Below are 17,793 nucleotides of genomic sequence, written 5' to 3'. Positions count from 1 at the left end.
AGGTGGGGATATCAACTAAAACCACCAATCAGCAAGTTACATTGCAACTAGAGATGGGCACGAACCAGTTTGTCCCAGTTCATCCTGGTTCATAAAGGCAGCAGCTCCCCTCCCCTGCCCCCTCTGGCTCAAACAGCCACTTACCAGGCCCAGCATGGTAGCTTCCTGCAGCTCCTCAGCTGATCTTCCAGTCTGTGCAACACCTCACGCTTCTCAGCCTTACCCCTCTTGGCTGATCTCGTACTCAGACGAAAGGGTCGGGCAGAGAAGTCAGTGCTCTGGCTCACGACTGGAAGATTAACTGAGGAGAGGAAAAAACACTCAAACTGGGCCTGGTGAGTGGCCAGATCAGATGAGGAGGCAAGGGAGGAGAGCAGCACCACCTGTACAGCTGCCTTTATGAACTGAGATGAATTGGGACAAACCGGTTCATGTCCATATCGAATTGTAACAGCTACAAAATAGGACAGGTACAATTGTCTACTTATATCTAATCATGTATACAAGAAAGGGTGGAATATGTCATAACAAATGTGGTAATTCATCTTCCCCTTAGAGATGCAGGTGGTCTTGATCAGACTTGGAAACTTGGAACAGATGTCTGTCATCCCATTCTGTAGTGAGGCCAATGGGATGTGCAATAAAATATAGAGGCATGTAGTTGATTCAATCATGTAGCAACTGTAGTGTTTGAAACAGCAAGGTCCAGTGGTCAGTGCATGACAGATTATAGAATACAAAAAGAAATAAAGATCAATTTGTCATTGACGACACAAATATTTACTGTAAGTAGAAATATCCAGAATTAATTTTCCCATTATAGTTCTTCATTTGCATAGAGCTGTACTCTACATTCCTAAGAAGCATTTGAAATGGAGAGGTTTTACTGTATTACTTACCAGGTCTTAACGGTGTCCATTCCCTTCACCATAGCTTAGAGAACCTACAAGGCTGCCTGTTGTATATACCAAATTTCTGGACTTGTACCCATTCTTTCTCCTATATGTCCCTGTTTCTTTAAAGTCTGATCCACCCTCAATGCCATCTTTTTCTCAGCTAGCAAACTAAAAGTTGCAGGGATTATCGCTTACTAAAGAATATAGCTTATATTTTGAGAAGGAGAACAAGATTAGTAGTATAAATGGCAAATGAAGACCCAAAGAGGTGCAAGACTCACCCAGGGCTTAACAATCTTGGCCAAAACCCTTTTCACTGTCTTTTGGATTCTCAACCAAGTCACTTGAGGCTTCAGCCTTGGATCCACAATATCTTTTTCACTGGGCAGAAGAAGAGAAAGAAGGCAAACAATGGGAAAGACCAACTCCTTTGGGCATGCAGCAAATATATAAAATAGGACATCCTTGTCCTACTTTATGACAGCATTTGTGGGTTCACTCATCTTATTCCTTATTCCTGAAACATATGAAATTTAAAAAATCACCCAAAATACATATTTATACATACTTCCATGGTGTAATTACCAGAAGTAGCCACTAATGGGAGCCAGAGACAATGCTATGTATAGCATTTGCTACTTCCATGTTTTTCGGCATCCACAGGAGGGCTGGAAACAATCCCCTGTGGTTTCCATGATCCTTCAGTATATATATTCCTCACCATTATTTACACCCACATAGAACAGAGTATAATGTGGAACAAAAGCTGCCCCAGTCCAACACAATGACAATGGCTACTGTGTGTTTGTTGAACAGCTCCCCACTTTAGCAGGAAAACAGTTTAGATCCAAGTTTTTAGATCCAAGTTTTCTTTGACTGTTTGCCGTATTTGATTTGCGTTTTTTTTTCTACCCCTCCCATGAAGTGTTCCTTTAAGGTTCATAATTACTTACAACATGGCCAACAGAAACGAGCCACCATCTGCAAAAATGCCTTTGAGAAAAAGTTCATCCATGGCATAATCCACTGAAGGTGGAGTGAAGGGAATGAGCTGTAAACAAAGGTTTATTTCATAAGGCAAGTGGCAACTAATTGTTGACAAATGTTTCTTCACAAACACATCTCTGCTCTTTTGTTACCAAAAAGGGTGTGCATTAAGTCTTTGCTGGGTATTTGTTTGCTCTAAGGGTGCACTCACATATATCTAATCCTATTTTTTCACAGAGAGATACAGTGGTGCCTCGCTTGATGACATTAATTCGTTCCAGCAAAATCACTGTAGAGCGAAAATGTCGTCAAACGAAATAAAAAACCTCATTGAAACACATTAAAAACCAGTTAATGCATTCCAATGGGCGAAATGCCCGCTTGTCCAGTGAAGATCCTCCATACGGCAGCCATTTTCAGGTGCCTGTCTTGCGAAAAACGGCTCCTAAAAACAGCGGGGAGCCATTTTGAGCAGCCAGTGGCCATTTTGAAAACCCGACAATCAGCTGTTTTGATCATCATAATGCAAAGAATCGGTTCCCGAAGAAGGGAACTGATCATTGCTAAGCGGAAAAAAAACATTAAAACATTGTTTTGCAATCGCATTTGCAATAACAAAAACATTGTCGTGAAGCGTATTCATCATTATACAGGGTAATCATTAAGCGGGGCGTGACTGTACAAGGCCCAAGAAGCCATGGACAGAGGGGGACATTTGGAACAGGATTGAAAACAGGGTTGCTGCAGTGCCAAAATCCACAAGATCAAAGCACTTGAATGACAAATTATGTGTTACCACCTCCTTGGGGTTTTCTTGAGTTTATTTGCAAGAAATAGCTTTTCCCATTACTGTAACTTAGCTGTCACTGTTATAATGCAAAGTATTTGGAAAAGATTTGGTCTTAAATGAAGAATTCAGATCTGTTAGCTCCATGAAAGAGTCACTCATGGTTGTGAGGAAAATTGCTAGTGCTGGTTTCTCAGTATGGATTGACACAGTTATCTGCATGTTTGAACCACCTTGAAGTACTGGCTTCCCAAACTCTCCCCAAGTTTGTGGGTGCTGGATTTATGAATTTATGGTGTGTTTATCAGGACTATCACAATGAATGTTTACACTGACAAATCTATCACTGCAACACTAGTTGAAAAGCCCTCTTCAACATTACCCTTTACTGACCCCATGAGGGGCTCAATCCTTCAGATATCTTGGAAAAGTTGCTTTTTTAACTACAACTCCCAGAATTTCACAGCCATCATTGACTCCATTGCTTCATATATATTCCAAACATATGTGTACAGAGGTTTAAGGGCAAGTAAGTTCTTTTCCTTCCCCTTGTGTAAAAACTGTGTGCACACATGCACAAATGTGTGTGCACACATACCTAAGTGTGAGGTAAGAACTAGTGTTGAGAAAGAGGGGAAGAGTCAACACTTTCCACATATTCTACTTAATTAAATCTCCTTGCTGTGGAACCTCTGTTCAGCTGTAGCTGCTGAAATTAAACCGGCAATGAGCTTTTTCCAGATTCTCCCAGAGCGAAACAAAGTCCTTCTCACCAGGTAAAGTGTTCTACTCACAACGTTCTGGAATGAGTACTATTAACCCAGATGTCACCTCAGTATTTGAACTGCTGTGCTTAGCAACTATTGCTAGACAGCTTGGAAGGGCAGATGGAATACACAGGGCACATTTAGCAGCTTCCTTCCTTGAGATATGTAGAGACGGTGCACTATAAGTAGCAGCAGCAGTTCCAAATGTATCTACCCTATGACCAGCTTCTTGGAGGAGCATTCCTGTTTTATGCACAGCCCTCCTCATGCAGGGAGGGAGCAAGAAATAGCCATCGGTGTCATAATATCCAATCCGAAGTGGTGCAGAACCTGCATATACCTAGGAAGGAAGAGAAACCTGTCAGATGCCACTGTTGGGGGAAAGTATTACTGTGGAATCAATCCATGGCAATCAAATTCTCATGTATCTGTTCTGCTGTTCTCAACTGGCATGTACAAAAAGACAAACCGAAAACTACAGATCTATTAAATAATCTATGAAATAATCTATACTTGGCATAACATTACATTTTGAGTATCAAGCTAAGACTAGGGAAATTCAGGCTGAAATCCCACAATGGACACAGAGGGGATATGAATGACACACAGATGTCCCCCAAGTGCACTTAAAGCCTTACACGGTTTCAGACTATAACACCTGAACAGGGTTTATCCCTAATCTGCCTCGGAGAAGATGACTCCAGAAGGGAGTGTCACATATGCTGCCCAAGCACCTGGATGGAAAAGTGGCAAACAAATGTGAACATAAAGGGTATCAAGTTCCTCCTCCTTTGCTGTGTAACATATAATAATGGTAACATATGTGATCACAACACATTTTCTCTGCCCCCATCCCCAAAGACTCAGTGCTGGGTGGGGCCATAATATGATGACATCAAATGATAAGCTTGCATTAACTCCAAATTCTAAGGGAAAGAAGGAAGGGTTTGACATGGAAGCGATCATCTCTAAGAGGAGTAGCTTTAGCTCAGTGAAAAAGTGTGCAGTGGAAGTTTGCGCTTTGAATGCAAAGGGCCCCAGTTTCAATACTCAGTGTCTCCCATCAGGGCTAGGGGGGAAATCCTGAAACCTTTGACAGCTGCCGCCACACAGTGCTTACTGGGTTGGGCTGCCTTCCATGGCCGATGAGCCCCACCTACCCGGCCTGCTCTCTAATAGTGCGGAAGTATGATCCGATCCTTAAAACTTTCCTGCCTCCCAGGTGTATGCAATGCTAATTGGCTTTCCTATTTACCATATTAGGGTCAGAGATAGAGTCAGAGAATTTGAGAGTATATGTAAACAGTATCTGTCAATTGATATGTTTTGTAGTAAAGCAAAGTGAGTTGGGGTTAAATCCTGCATCCATATAGTGCTGAATGAGGTGAACTCCAGTTTGGGTATTCTGTGCAGGAACTTTTGCAGTGACTATCAAAGTCAGCAGTTGTGTATGTAGTTCCAGGAGCAATGTGGGCACTGTAACAGAATAACAGGTATTGCCACCTTTCATTTACCTCCTCGTTGAATGGCATAGGTGGCACAGTGGGATCCATCTGGAACATGTCCTCACATAAGAGAGCCTTCATGCAGAATGCCAGACTGTCCACATCCCTGGCCATGGGCCCCACAGTTCCTGCAACTGCAATGGAAATGAGAAGATGGACCCAAAGGCAAAAATCAAGCTGCTGAGACAGGCTAACATAGCTGCTTCTTTGGAAATGGCTACTTATGCATAATGTATAATGGGTATAATGCAACCCGTGGGATCTGGGATCTGTAGAACAGATCCTGTGGAAGCTGGTAGAAGAGGATAGGCTAGGTACTCCCACACATCTAGAGAGTGCCAGGATGGAAAAGGTTGGAATAGGAGGATAGAATATCTGTCAGTCAATTTCATAATGACTTTCTCAATGCTTGCATTCTGATTAAAAAGAGCAAAGGAAAAATAAATGAGCATATATCTGCCACAAGAAACATGTGGAGAACCAACTGAAATATGGGAAAGTGACTGCTTTGTTAGGGATGGAAAAATATGTCAGGCTTTGTTGTTCAATTTTTTTTAAGCATAGGCCACAATCGCGCATATTTTTACAGCATCCATGCTAGTCCTTTTCTGGCATTTGGTTAACTTCCCCCTTGCACATGCAGAAGTCCCATTGCTTTCCATAGGGTAGTCTCCAGCATGTACAGCTGCAACCCACACACACATCTTGCTCGCACAGAGGGTAGAGGTTCTCACATTTTGGCAAAGTCTTCAAAAAACAAAAATGAGACTCAGTGCAGGGAAGACCAGTGTGGGGAACTACCACATAAGTATTAAAAATGAGCCCCTCTGGCTCTCTCTCTAAAAAGAGAGTGAGAGCGAGAGAGAAAGATGGCAACTCAAATTCAGCATGAACATACTTGACTGCGTACAGATTAAGTCACAGACTTTTAGGAGTTACGTAGCAAGCATTGAGGACCTGGGCTACCAAATCTTGTCAGTTTTTATCTGCCCCACTTTTTTTCAACAACAACAACAGTAGTGCTTAACTTCTTTCTTACCTGGATAGAAAGACATTCATAAATTTGGCAAATTCTTATGAAATGGAATTCCCCCCAGTCCCTACAGCTGATCTAGCTTCTGACTTATTGATCCAAAGGGTAATTGTCAAATGGGAATCATGTCATGGGTGAGCGTTGTTCCAAAGTTATTCTACGTTCGTTACTTTTGAAAGAGCAAATAATTCCCCTGCCCAATTTTATCTTTATTTGGACCACCATCTTCTCTGACTTCTTTCTAATTTGGTACAGAAAAAAAAGATCATTTACCTGAGAGTATTCCATCAATCGGACCTTTGACTCCTGAATTGCTGTGGAACATAGAAGTAGCTGATAAAAGCAAATACCTAATAAAAGCAAATGGCTGGTAAAAGCAAATCCAAAAACATTTACCACCAACTTCTTGGAGAATGGTGCCAACCAATTTACTGCCCAAACTGCACATTAAAATCAACACACTTTTTAAATGGTCTACTTGAACTGGTCATTTTTATTGGGAGAACAAGCAACTGCAGAGTCCTCTTACCAAATACCTCCCGGATTTTCTACATGATCCCTAAAACAATGCTGGGATGGTTTGGTTCTAAAGTTTTGGAACAAAAGATACATGTTTGCTACAGAGATAGGAAAATAGCCAACCCTACTTTTTAACAAAGAGCCACATACCTGGGTGCCTAAACATTAGCCTCAAGTAGTAGGCTAAAGGATGAAAAACCATCACAAGTTTTACATACATACTTACTAATTATTTGGGACAATAACAATACACATCACCACAAAATGAATCCAAAACTCTTAAGTAGGCTCTGCTTTAACTTCATATAGTCTGACTCCAAGGGTCTTACTAGAAAAGACACCAGTTTATTAGTCAGTAATTAGGAGGCTGAATGACTTTCTTTGTATGTCACGATGTCTCAGACACAGTAGTACGGAAAGATATGTGCTGACTGGAGGGACAGCAATTGTCATAATGTGTGAATTGGTAGTAGTTGTTGTGAAAGCTTTGCTTCCCATCTGGATGATGTGTTTATCTCCTTCCATTTGGTTCAGAACCACTGGACTAGATTACCTGGAGATCCCTTCCATCAACTGGACTCAATGCTTTGGGTAAAAGAATTTCAATGGTTTGCAGAGTGGGGCAGTAGTTTCAGTACATACCTCAACCTTCCCGCTGTTGGCTTCAGCCCACAAATGCCACAAAAGCTGGAGGGTATGCGAATACTTCCACCTATATCTGAGCCAAATCCCAAAATGGACCCTCCTCCAGCAATCAGCGCACCTTCCCCTCCAGATGAACCACCAGGGCCTCTTTTATGATCAAGAGGATTCATTGTCTGGCCAAAAATTGAATTGCTGCAATCATAGCTATAAGGAGAAAAAGGGGGAGCCAGTTATTTTTCTTCAGGTTGGGACAATGGGACAATGCATGTAAAACAGAAAAAGAGCTGGTCAATGAATTTTTAAAAAATAATTATTGCCATTACAACAGCTCCAAAGTAATTAATTGTCATTACTATTTCCTTTCTCAGTATTCAAAGGAACCACAATTACCTTTATTTACTTTTTTTAAAAAAACCCGGAAAGCTACAAGATTAACCCACCCAAGATTTTTAAACAGAAACAAACTGGAGAGATATGAAAGAAGAAAGATAATCTTTTTCCTTCTTCTTCATCTGATCTGCTAGGAAAAACCTAGCCAAGCATTATATGGAGCTGCTTGTTAACTGAGGGTCAAAATTGTTTGCAGAAGTTTTGGTTAAATTCCTGTAGCTGCAAGGAGAAGTGCAGGGATTCCCAGAGCAGAATAGCTTTAAAATCCACAGATTAGTCCACTCCTTTTTTCATTAACAGGCATTTATAATCTCCCTAACTCACTCTGAGATATTATTAGCAGAAATAATAAAAACCATTTTCTTTACTTACAGTTGTGAACAGATCAAACAGCAAACTAAGAAAACATAATGACTTTCAGCAACAAACTTCAACAGTCTCACTGTCAGAAATCAACAGTGGGGGGGGGGACCTCAGAGCGGGGAGTGGGGCAGCTCTCCTTGAATTCAGAGGCCAGAAAGGATCGATTGGTGAGTGCTGGACAGATTGACACTCTCCAGCCCAGAAAGGTCCCAACCAAACCTACTAAAGCCACATACGATGTTGCAAAAACTCCAACCAAGTCAGATGCTATAGACAGTGCATCATTAGAAGCAATTGCCACGTTATTAGAAGATCTAACCATTCAGTCCTCCCCCAGCATCACGTGTGTGCTGTCAGAATGCAGGAGTGTTTGACTCCTGGAAACCAATCAAATGATGCAAACTATAAGAAAAGAGACACAACAAGCCAGGATGTAGCTCAAAGTGGCAGTTTTTTAAAAAAAGAAAATACAGAAAGAAAAAAAAATCAGATGGCTACTTTCAGTTTCTATTGGGGGGAGTAGATAGGTCTTGTGGGTCCACCTATATGAAAACTGCAGCTCCTGGAGCAGAAATGGGTAAATGTTTTTGGTGGGGAAAAAAGTTTTATTAAAAAATTAAGTCACTGTGAGGACTGCAAATACATCCATGGGGAACTGCATGGTCCAATTGAACCCCAAGGCTAAAAGAACCAATCCCCCCCCCCAAAAAAAAACAAGTTTCTGGAATCACAGCCATGAGTTCTATGTTTTGCACTAGCCTGTAGGGCACTCCAGCATTCTAGCATTTAATCTCTAGGCTCTCGGAGGCTGCTCATCCCTATTGTAACAGGCTAAGCAATTCTATTTACGCGGCTGATCTGTACTCACACTGAAAAAGAGAAATATATTGCATTGCTTACATTAACTTACTTGAATAAAGACTGTGGAACATTTGTGAGGACAAAAGGAATTGCTCCTTGCTTCTTTAACACCTTGACCAACACACTGTCCTCTTCTTGCAGAACACCAAGAAAATGAGCAAGCCCACATGTTGATAAGTGCCCCTAAAAGGGAAAGACGCTTGTTAAAAGCTTGGGATTCTTTTCTCTTTTTTTCAAATTTGTGAGAAAATATTAAGCAACACCTTAAGGAAAGGCTAAATTAACATTTTAAACTAATTCTGCACTTCAACGGCTATCTGTTATAAACCACACAGCTTCCTCCAGCAATTATTTTCTCTGCCATTTGTGCCAATTGTCTGAAAAAGAATTTTGTGCCACTTAAAAATATGCACAATGTATACAGCAAGAGACACATTACCCGTTGTCACATTTTCTTGGTATTGTAGATCAAAGGCCATTTCCTGAGACAATGGGATGAAAATCCATGACAGCTGTACTTATATAGATCCACATGATCAAGCGAGGACACAAGAGAAGAGACAAATAGTTTATTAACACAGAAATGGGACTGTGAAGCTGTTAAGTGCTTCAGTTAGTAGTTCCCTGGCCAGGGTAGTAGCTGTAGGCCAGGGGAGCTTGGCTGACATAGGTTTGCTAAAAGGACTGGCTGTGAATCTGTCAAAGGAGGCAACAATTCAGCACCATGAAATATTATAGACAGCTGGGTGATTCGTATATATAAGTTACTACACTTGGTCTCTCTTTAGACTCTTAAAAATGAACTGGAACAGGAGTTTAAATATACATACACTACACAAAAATTTCAACAGAAATTTCCCTCATATAGAATTACCCATTGTTAGAGGATTCCAGAAGATGACCACATGATCTGTACTGTGGTTATTGGGAGAAGAGAGAAGGAAGAAAAGTTTAGATGTGGCTGTAGTCCCTCTGTACCAAAATATTTTGAAAGGCTATTTTGGACTTAATGAAATAGTGAAGCAAAGGTGTGAGTAGGTACAATGTGAACAATGGGGAAACATAAACATCCTTTAACCTCTTGGTTAAACTAATGTTGCCAATCTGCAGAATGCAGATTAGAAAGCTGTGTTCCATTTTCCAAACCCTTTCCTTGAGTTAGGCAAGCTGAGGAAGGAAAGCTGTATCAGACCAAAAGCTCTAGGTAAATGCTGCGTGCATGTTTTTCAAAATATGTCCCTTCATTTTTTGAAATTAAAAAAAGGGGGAGAGGTTGGTGTCCACAAAGAATGTCAATGGACACCAAAGTCAAAATCAACCATACTGTGTGAAAGAAAGACAGTGAAGAAAGACAGGGATAAAAATTAACTCATTGGAGATGTGGTGTTGGAGGACAGTCATACATATATGAAAGACAGCCAGATAAGCAGGAAAACAGGTGCTCAATCAAGTCTGAACTCTTACTTGATCAAAAATTAAGCATATCCTACCATGCACGTATAATGGAAATACAGAAGTGACCAGAATATACTACATTGCTGGGAAAAGTGTGGGAGGAGCAACAGGAAAAGAGTAAGACCTAACATGAGATGGTTTGGTTCCATAGTGGAAGCCACAAAGCAAAAACCAGCAATTTCACAACTTAAATAAGTAAGCCTCTGAATATTTTTTCTCTGTTTTCAAAAATAGGTTTTATATATTTTTACATCAGAAAGAGAATCTCTTTTTAATGTTTGACTAGGAAGGAGTTAAAAAGTTCTCCTCCTGAGAGTCATTTAATTTGGTCCTGACTGGCAGGGTCAAAAGTTGAGATCTTTCTGCTCTCAAACTCCCAACATTGTTTATATTTAGAATGTTCATACTGATAAGAAAGTTAGGGTTTTAACCTTTGAAAACACTTTCCTTTTACATTTAAAAATTAAAACTTCAAAAATTGTTGGCCCCCCAAATCTCAAAATTTACCACAAAGCAAGAGCAGACATCTGTGTCAAATGTGATGCTGATCTGAAGTCCAGCATCAAAGTTATAATTTTTGTTTAGGGTGCCCCCATTTTTTTGGTTGCTTATGTAATGCTGAATTGCACCATTGCACAATATCTATTGATGCCCTCTTATGCAGCAATAATAATATCTTGTGAAAGGATTATAGGACATGTGTAACCTCTGTGCCTCACAGAAAAAAGAATCACCTTATATCCAATGTGGTCCTTAATACTGATAGGTATGCCATGCAATAAGCCCTTTGCCTTCTGCTTTTTTATTTCTTGGAGCTGGTGTTCACATTCTGGGATAAAATCGCGCACACAGTTTGTCTCCTGGGTGACAATTAAAGCCTTTTCAGTGAGAAAAAAATGGGCAAGAATTAATTGCATACATACATACATACATACATACATACATACATACATACATACATACATACATACATACATACATACATACATACATACATACATACATACATACATACATACATACATACATACATACATACATACATCTAGCTTATGGATTTGTTTAATATACTATTTTTACTCATGGTAGCTTGAATCTACAATAATTTCCCTGCCTTCAGCAACTGCTGGTATGGTTTCCCATAATTCATAGAATCAATCCCCCAGCTCTCACTGTCTCACCAGTGGCGATGTCTTTCTTCTACTCTTATTCTTTGCTACTCTTCCCATGGGGGAAAATATGTTTCTCTCTTTCTCTCTCTCTCACACACAAATATGTATAAATATAATGGCCAGAATCCCATTTAATATTTGTGCAAGGGGACCTTAAGACTGTGGAAGCTGAAGAGCTGGTTGTGAGTCCAGCCACACACAGCTACCACCTTGACCAGTCACTGCAGCAGCTTTGGGAGCTGAAGTTGAACAGTCTACTGGCCAATGTATATACAATCTATTTTTGCCCAATAGAAGCAGAACTAGAACCAAGGGTTAGAATTAAAGGAAAATTGGCTCAACTCTCATTCAGCCTGAATCTGTCCAAAAATAAAACAAATGTTGCAGTGTAATGTTAAATTCAGTATCCCATTTCTTCTCAGAATTGCTACATTTTTAATTATGTATCAGTATTTCCTGCTCCAATTATACAAATAACTTGCAGAAAAGGGAGGGAACTTAACCTGGAGGAGTTCTCTAAGAAAGGGGGCCAGTAATTTTGAGTTATATGTGTTAAGAAACGGGCAAAATCAACACCAGTCATCCGAATGTCTGCTGGAAATGTGAGAAAGAAGTTGGTACATACTTTCATATGTGGTGGGAATGTGAAAAGGTACAAAGTTTCTGGAGACAAATTTTTAAAGAATTAAGTTGTATCTGTGGAAAAGATATAGAATGTAAGGCTGAGATTGCTTTGTTATCAATATATGAGAATGTGGAATATGACAAAATGATTAAAGAATTGATAACTAATTTAATAACAGCAGCTAGATTGATTATTGCTAGACAGTGGAAATTAAAGACTGAATTACAAATTGAAGAATGGTATAAAGAAATATGGAATATAGCATTAAATGATAAATTAACTTGTAATTTAAAGATGAAGAAAGGAGAGTTGAAAAAGAATAATTTTTATGTAATATGGGGCAAATTTTTGGAATATGTGTTAATAAGGGGAAAAGGGAGAGCTCCAAATCAAGAATCTATGCAGTTCTGGAGAGGAGGACAATAGAAGAAGAAGAATGAGAAGAAGAAGAAAAAGAAGAATATGGCAAGAGGTCCCGTATATGGTGGTGGGGAACACTGTTATTGTGTTGTAAGTGTATATGTTTTATGTATATGATTTTTTTATTATAGTTATAAATAAATAAAAAAAATATTGAAAAAAAAAGAAACTGGCAAAATTATTCTTTAGGTCGAGAATTCCATAATGAGACACTTGAGAGGCAAGGCCCCTATTCCTAATTTTGGAAAGAGATGCCTCTATAGCAGGCAACCTAAGTTTAGTAAATCATGTCGCATAATATGATAATTCAAGACAGTGTTTGGGCTGCCTTAAAGGTATATCTATATCTATATCTGTATTTCTGGAGGAACATTTTAAGTAACTGTATCATTTTTCTTACCTTCTCCATATAGGTGTAAAGGACAGTTTCAGGAGACAAAGATTCTTCCTTCAGCTTCTCAGCCAGCTCAGCCAGAGGCAGAGAAAGGATGTAAGCACTTTGTGTTCCGGGGTTCTGTAAGGACAGCGTGCAGCATATGAACTATGGTCAAGGACTCTGTAGAACAGGAGAGAGCAGCTGTGGCCCTCCAGATGTTCTTAGCGCACAACATCCAGCAGTCCCAGCTAGCATAGCCAGTGGTGAGAGATTATGGGAGTTGCTATTCCAGGCATCTGAAAAGCCACACTTGCCTTTCCCTGCTGTGGAGTTTAAATGGTGCCAAAGATGTATCAATCTTTCTGCTATATAGAACCCCATACCTCTATTTTGCTTCCATACAGCTTGTGGAAGCAATGCTATGAATCATGAGTTGAGATGAGCACAAACCAGAAACATGAAGGATCAGGCTGATTTGTGGTTCATGGATAACCACAAACAACCACAAATCCCCAGAAAAATGAACTGGTTTGGTGTTCACTTTTCTGGTTCATGCCTGGGGAGGAATCTACCTGCTCCTGCCCTCCGTCCCCCGCCTGCCCCCTTCCCACTGCCCCTGTCACCTCCCTTCCTGGTCCTGGTCCTGCCGCTGCCTCCTCCATCACTGCCATCCCCAGAAGCAGCAAGCCCAGCCTCTCTTCCCAAAGCCAGGCCTTCTGCTTCCGCACCCGCACCCGCTGCCCAGCTGATAGGCCACTGCATGCACAGAGGCAGCAGGCCAATTCCTCAAAGCCAGGTCCAATGCCTTTGTGTAGTGGGAAGTGGCAGATGGGCATCCCCTTTTGCCAAACAAAACAAAAGCACCAAAGGGGGGAGGGAAGTTTTGTGCTTCATTTTGTTACAGCAAAACAGGATTCCCAAATGTGATTGTGAAATGAACCACAAACCAGCCTGATTCATTGGTTTTTCTGGTTCGTGGTTTGGGTCATGCCCATCTCTAATCATGACCTGGTGATGTTTCTATGAGAGATTCTCTTCCAGGAGCACTGCCACCAAAGTTTTTCAGCTAGGCCCTTGAAGCAGCACAAGATGAATGTCAGTGGCCAGAATAAAAGAACAGACCCTTAATTATTTTATATTTTAATGGGTGTTGGCATAATTCCCAGGTTGAAGCAGTGAAGAGCTACAATGGTTCTCCTAGCCACTGCATCCTACACAGCATCAGGTCTCGACAGACCAGCAGCAGAAAATAATCTGATTCTCACTGGAGAATTGGTGGATATGCAGATGCTCCATTAAGATCAAGTGTCCAAGAGCTCTTCTGTTCTAACACAAAGCACGGCCTTCACCACATTCTTCCCTCCTAAAGGAAAGTTGGCTTTTTTAGCTGCCACAGCTGAAGCAATTGGCACAAGATGGTTCTTGGGGGAGTCAAAACAAACAAACAAATAAAAAAACAGGAGCCATCAGAGGTGTGTGTGCTTTTATATTTTGCCCATAGCTAGTTTAAAGGTAAGACCTTCAGCTGTAAGTTTACAAAACCCCTCAATGCTACCAAATATCCCTTTGTTTCACAGGAGGTGAAAAGAAGGAAAAGTGTTTCACCGGGCTTTAGTTAAAAGGTAAAATACATGTTAAAAATGAAACAAGGTAATTGTTTGCTGGTTGGTCCATTCACATTTTAGTACTTGTGATAGCCTTCTTTTCTGCAGCTATGAATTGTCCTGCTGACAAACCAACAAACCATACAGAGCACCACAGTGTAAGCTGTCCTCTGAAGTTGCCGGCCACAGAGACTGGCAAAATGTTAGGAAGAACAACCTTCAGAACACGGCCAAGGAGCCCGAAAAACCCCACAACAACCAAACCATACTTTAGTTTCTCCATATCTGATCAGTTTATTTCATGACAACTACTCTTTCAAAGTTCTTTCTGTTGAGTTCAGGAAGAAATGTGCAGATTCTGATAAGCTTTTATGAAATGAATAATAATTAAAAAGAAGTTTGAATATCAACGGTGGTCAAATTCATTAGGTACTGCTGGTCGCCAGATAGAAAACATTCTGTTGTACAAGACTGCTGTGTCATTAGTAAGGATGAGGAGCACATCAACACCACAACCATGGTTGAACACAACTTGATTATCAGGTGCTTAGCATTCAAATCCCTATGACTGAATGGATGAATGTGACATATGAATTTGTCACATTTGAATTTTTTTTAAAACCCCACCTTCTTTCCATCCCAATTATGTAGAAATTTGTGAATTTTGGGAAGCTCCAATCAGAAAATAAACCAAACAAAATATTCACTCAGCCTTTCTCCAAATTATACATGGTCAAACTTCTGAGTTCTATGTTTTAGAAGTCCCCTTTAGTAAATTAATTAAAATGTGCAAAACTGCAATAAGTTATCAGTAACCAAACACTGTATACTGTATATTAAATCAATTTGTCAGTCAGCTTGTGTCCCTGGTTTGAGAAAAGGCATCCTATATATAAAGTAAATAAATGTATGAATAATTTTTTTGTTTCCTGAAATTCTACTCCACCATAAAATAATTGCTAAAACTTGTGTGAACAAAAATTTAGAATTTTAAATTATATATACATATGCTTTGGGGGATGTACAAGTTACCTCCAGCTTAAATCTCTGGACAGCTTTTTCCATTTGTCCCAAACCATATTCTCTCTTGCTTCTCGCCTCTTTTATTTGTCTTTTTATTCTTTCCTGGCCCATCCATTTCAGTGCCAAGAAAGCTGCAGAAGAGCTACAAGCCAGACCAAAGATAACACGAAGATCCATTTTGATGTAGGACCATGGCTGCTTCATCCATTCAGGCATCATGATCAAAACGTCTTGCAGCATACTGGAACCAAATCAGTGGTTGAGGTTCACAGATCTTGAAGAGGGAAGATATGGAAACCATCAAATTTAACCTGTATACGTGTGACTTTTTCCAATCCTTGATCATTCAAAAATCATGTTAAAAGTCAAAGTTAGTACCCAGATGAATTAAGGTACACAACACTGGTGTGCTACAGGATGATTCAAAGAGGAATACAAACGCAGAGGAAGGACTAGCTTTTGGCCTATATGGCAGAGGAGGGCAGGACTAATTAATGGGTTCTGTTTAGTCCACATTCCAAAACTTAAATTGAAACCATAAGAAAAGTCAAATTCTACAGAAGGTTCTACAGTCTATTCCATATCAGAAAAACAAAAGAAAAAAATGTTTCTGAAGAAGTCCACAAAAATTTGCATTAAAATATAGAAGTTAGTCTTTAAAGTGCCACTATATTTTTGTCTTCCTTCTCCTTCTTCTTTGTTTTTGCCTCTTCTAACACTACATTCTGTTCCATGGACCACTAAGCCACCAAACTAGCAGATGCAAGATCAGAAGGACAGCATCATGACACCAGCCCTGAAGACTCATACCAAAGGCCCATCTAAGTCATCTATACGTTCCCTGTACTGTGGCCAATGTAATAGACTTCCCCTGCCCTTGCTCTAATCTACAGCACCATGGGCAAAGTGCAGCTGATAGGCTACATGTCATCCCGGAGGCTTTTGTGACCCTTCTCCTGCCATCTCCCCTGGATTGGGTGTGAGAAAAGGAATGTGAAAACAACGGTGAAGCAAGCTGAAGGAACTACACAATGCAGGCAAAGAGCCAGAAGCAAAAGTTTCTCCAGCGGTTTTCTCACATCATTAGGGAAGTCATGGAATGTTCATATAACAACCTCTGTTGGATGAACTCGCCCTGTTTACAGATAAAAATTGGCTGTTTCTCTCCTCGCAATGGAAATTCTGGTCCAAAACATTCCAAGGGTACCAGGTTGCCATCCCGTGCTAACACATACAGAAAGGAAGGGCGCAGCTTCAGATCCTCAAGCGGTAGGTATTCTGTGGATTGTGCACAAAGCACACCTCGATCTGCTCCTGTACTGATGAAGGGCAACAACTTCTCTTAGGTGGTTCCCCTCACTTTCAAAAATGGCCACGTACTGTAACCGTATCCCTCTCCTCCTGGTGCCACATTGTTTCTCATCTACTGCTGCATTCTCAAGCCTAAACTACTGGCCACCTCTTGGATCCCATTGTGGAGCACCATTGGCTGCTTCTCTTGCTTCACTCATGCCTTCCTTTAGACACCACTTCCCCTTTCTGATAGGAGGATTTACACAGTTCACAGGAAACAAATACAAAAGATTACAGCATGTAGGAGTGGGGACCTATACATTTGTGTGAGCACAATCACCCACCACAACCATGACCCTGCCATCATCTGCCATAAAGACAACAATGATACATGCACACATGAAACTGTTGCATATGCTGATAAAATTAGGCATACAAATAGACAATCAACAATCTTAAACAGAGAAAGATCCAGACATATTTACATGCTTTAATTTTTTTAATTACATGCCATCAAGTCAATTTTGACTTAAAGTCTTCTAGGTACAGAGTACTCAGAAGTAATTTACCATTCTCTTCTTCTGGGGGTGCGCTGGGACTTTGCAGCTTGCCCAAGGCTACAGGGGTGGGCTTTTCTCCCAGGAGAGACAGTGGGGAATTGAACTTTTGACTCCTGGCTCCACAGCCAGGTACTCCAGTTCACTGATGCCACTGAATAATATGTACAATGTAATATTGCATGCAAAAAGTAATGTATACACCAGTGGGGACAATATGATTCATATAGAAGCCCTACTACCTTTATCCTGTCTCTCTCACTTTCCCCAGTCCCATTTATAGAAACTGACCAGAACAAACACTGCTTTTATCATCCTTCCTGAATTGTGCTACCCTACAATTCAAGTTCTTTAATTTTGTGACTTTCCTATGTTGTCTAGTTTTCCTCCCCCTTTCCACAAGAAACACATGCTTACCTTCCACTCTCGTTTCTATCTCATAACTCAAAGTCACAGAGTTGACCCAAACCATTCACAGTAGGTGGAACCGCATTGACTAGCTGGACAAGATTATC

At 40.4% G+C, this 17,793-nt stretch overlaps 1 protein-coding gene across 1 annotated transcript in view; it reads right to left on the bottom strand.

The window, feature by feature from the left end:
* LOC110086537 (vitamin D3 hydroxylase-associated protein) overlaps positions 1-17,793 on the bottom strand; it is a 28,961-nt gene extending 11,168 nt beyond the window's left edge. The window contains exons 1-11 of the mRNA XM_020807496.3: positions 17,696-17,793; positions 15,438-15,702; positions 12,826-12,939; positions 10,943-11,086; positions 8,803-8,936; positions 7,137-7,343; positions 6,249-6,289; positions 4,952-5,076; positions 3,652-3,777; positions 1,850-1,947; positions 1,178-1,277 (exon numbers count right to left, since the gene is read on the bottom strand). Coding sequence (XP_020663155.3) covers positions 1,178-1,277; positions 1,850-1,947; positions 3,652-3,777; positions 4,952-5,076; positions 6,249-6,289; positions 7,137-7,343; positions 8,803-8,936; positions 10,943-11,086; positions 12,826-12,939; positions 15,438-15,668 — 1,320 coding nt within the window. The 5' untranslated portion in view covers positions 15,669-15,702; positions 17,696-17,793. The remainder of the gene's footprint in view (positions 1-1,177; positions 1,278-1,849; positions 1,948-3,651; positions 3,778-4,951; positions 5,077-6,248; positions 6,290-7,136; positions 7,344-8,802; positions 8,937-10,942; positions 11,087-12,825; positions 12,940-15,437; positions 15,703-17,695) is intronic.

The sequence above is a fragment of the Pogona vitticeps genome, chromosome 4 (assembly GCF_051106095.1).
Source record: "Pogona vitticeps strain Pit_001003342236 chromosome 4, PviZW2.1, whole genome shotgun sequence".
Taxonomy (NCBI): domain Eukaryota; kingdom Metazoa; phylum Chordata; class Lepidosauria; order Squamata; family Agamidae; genus Pogona; species Pogona vitticeps.
Note: the sequence above shows the minus strand (reverse complement) of the source record. Positions and strands in the feature narration are given on the sequence as shown.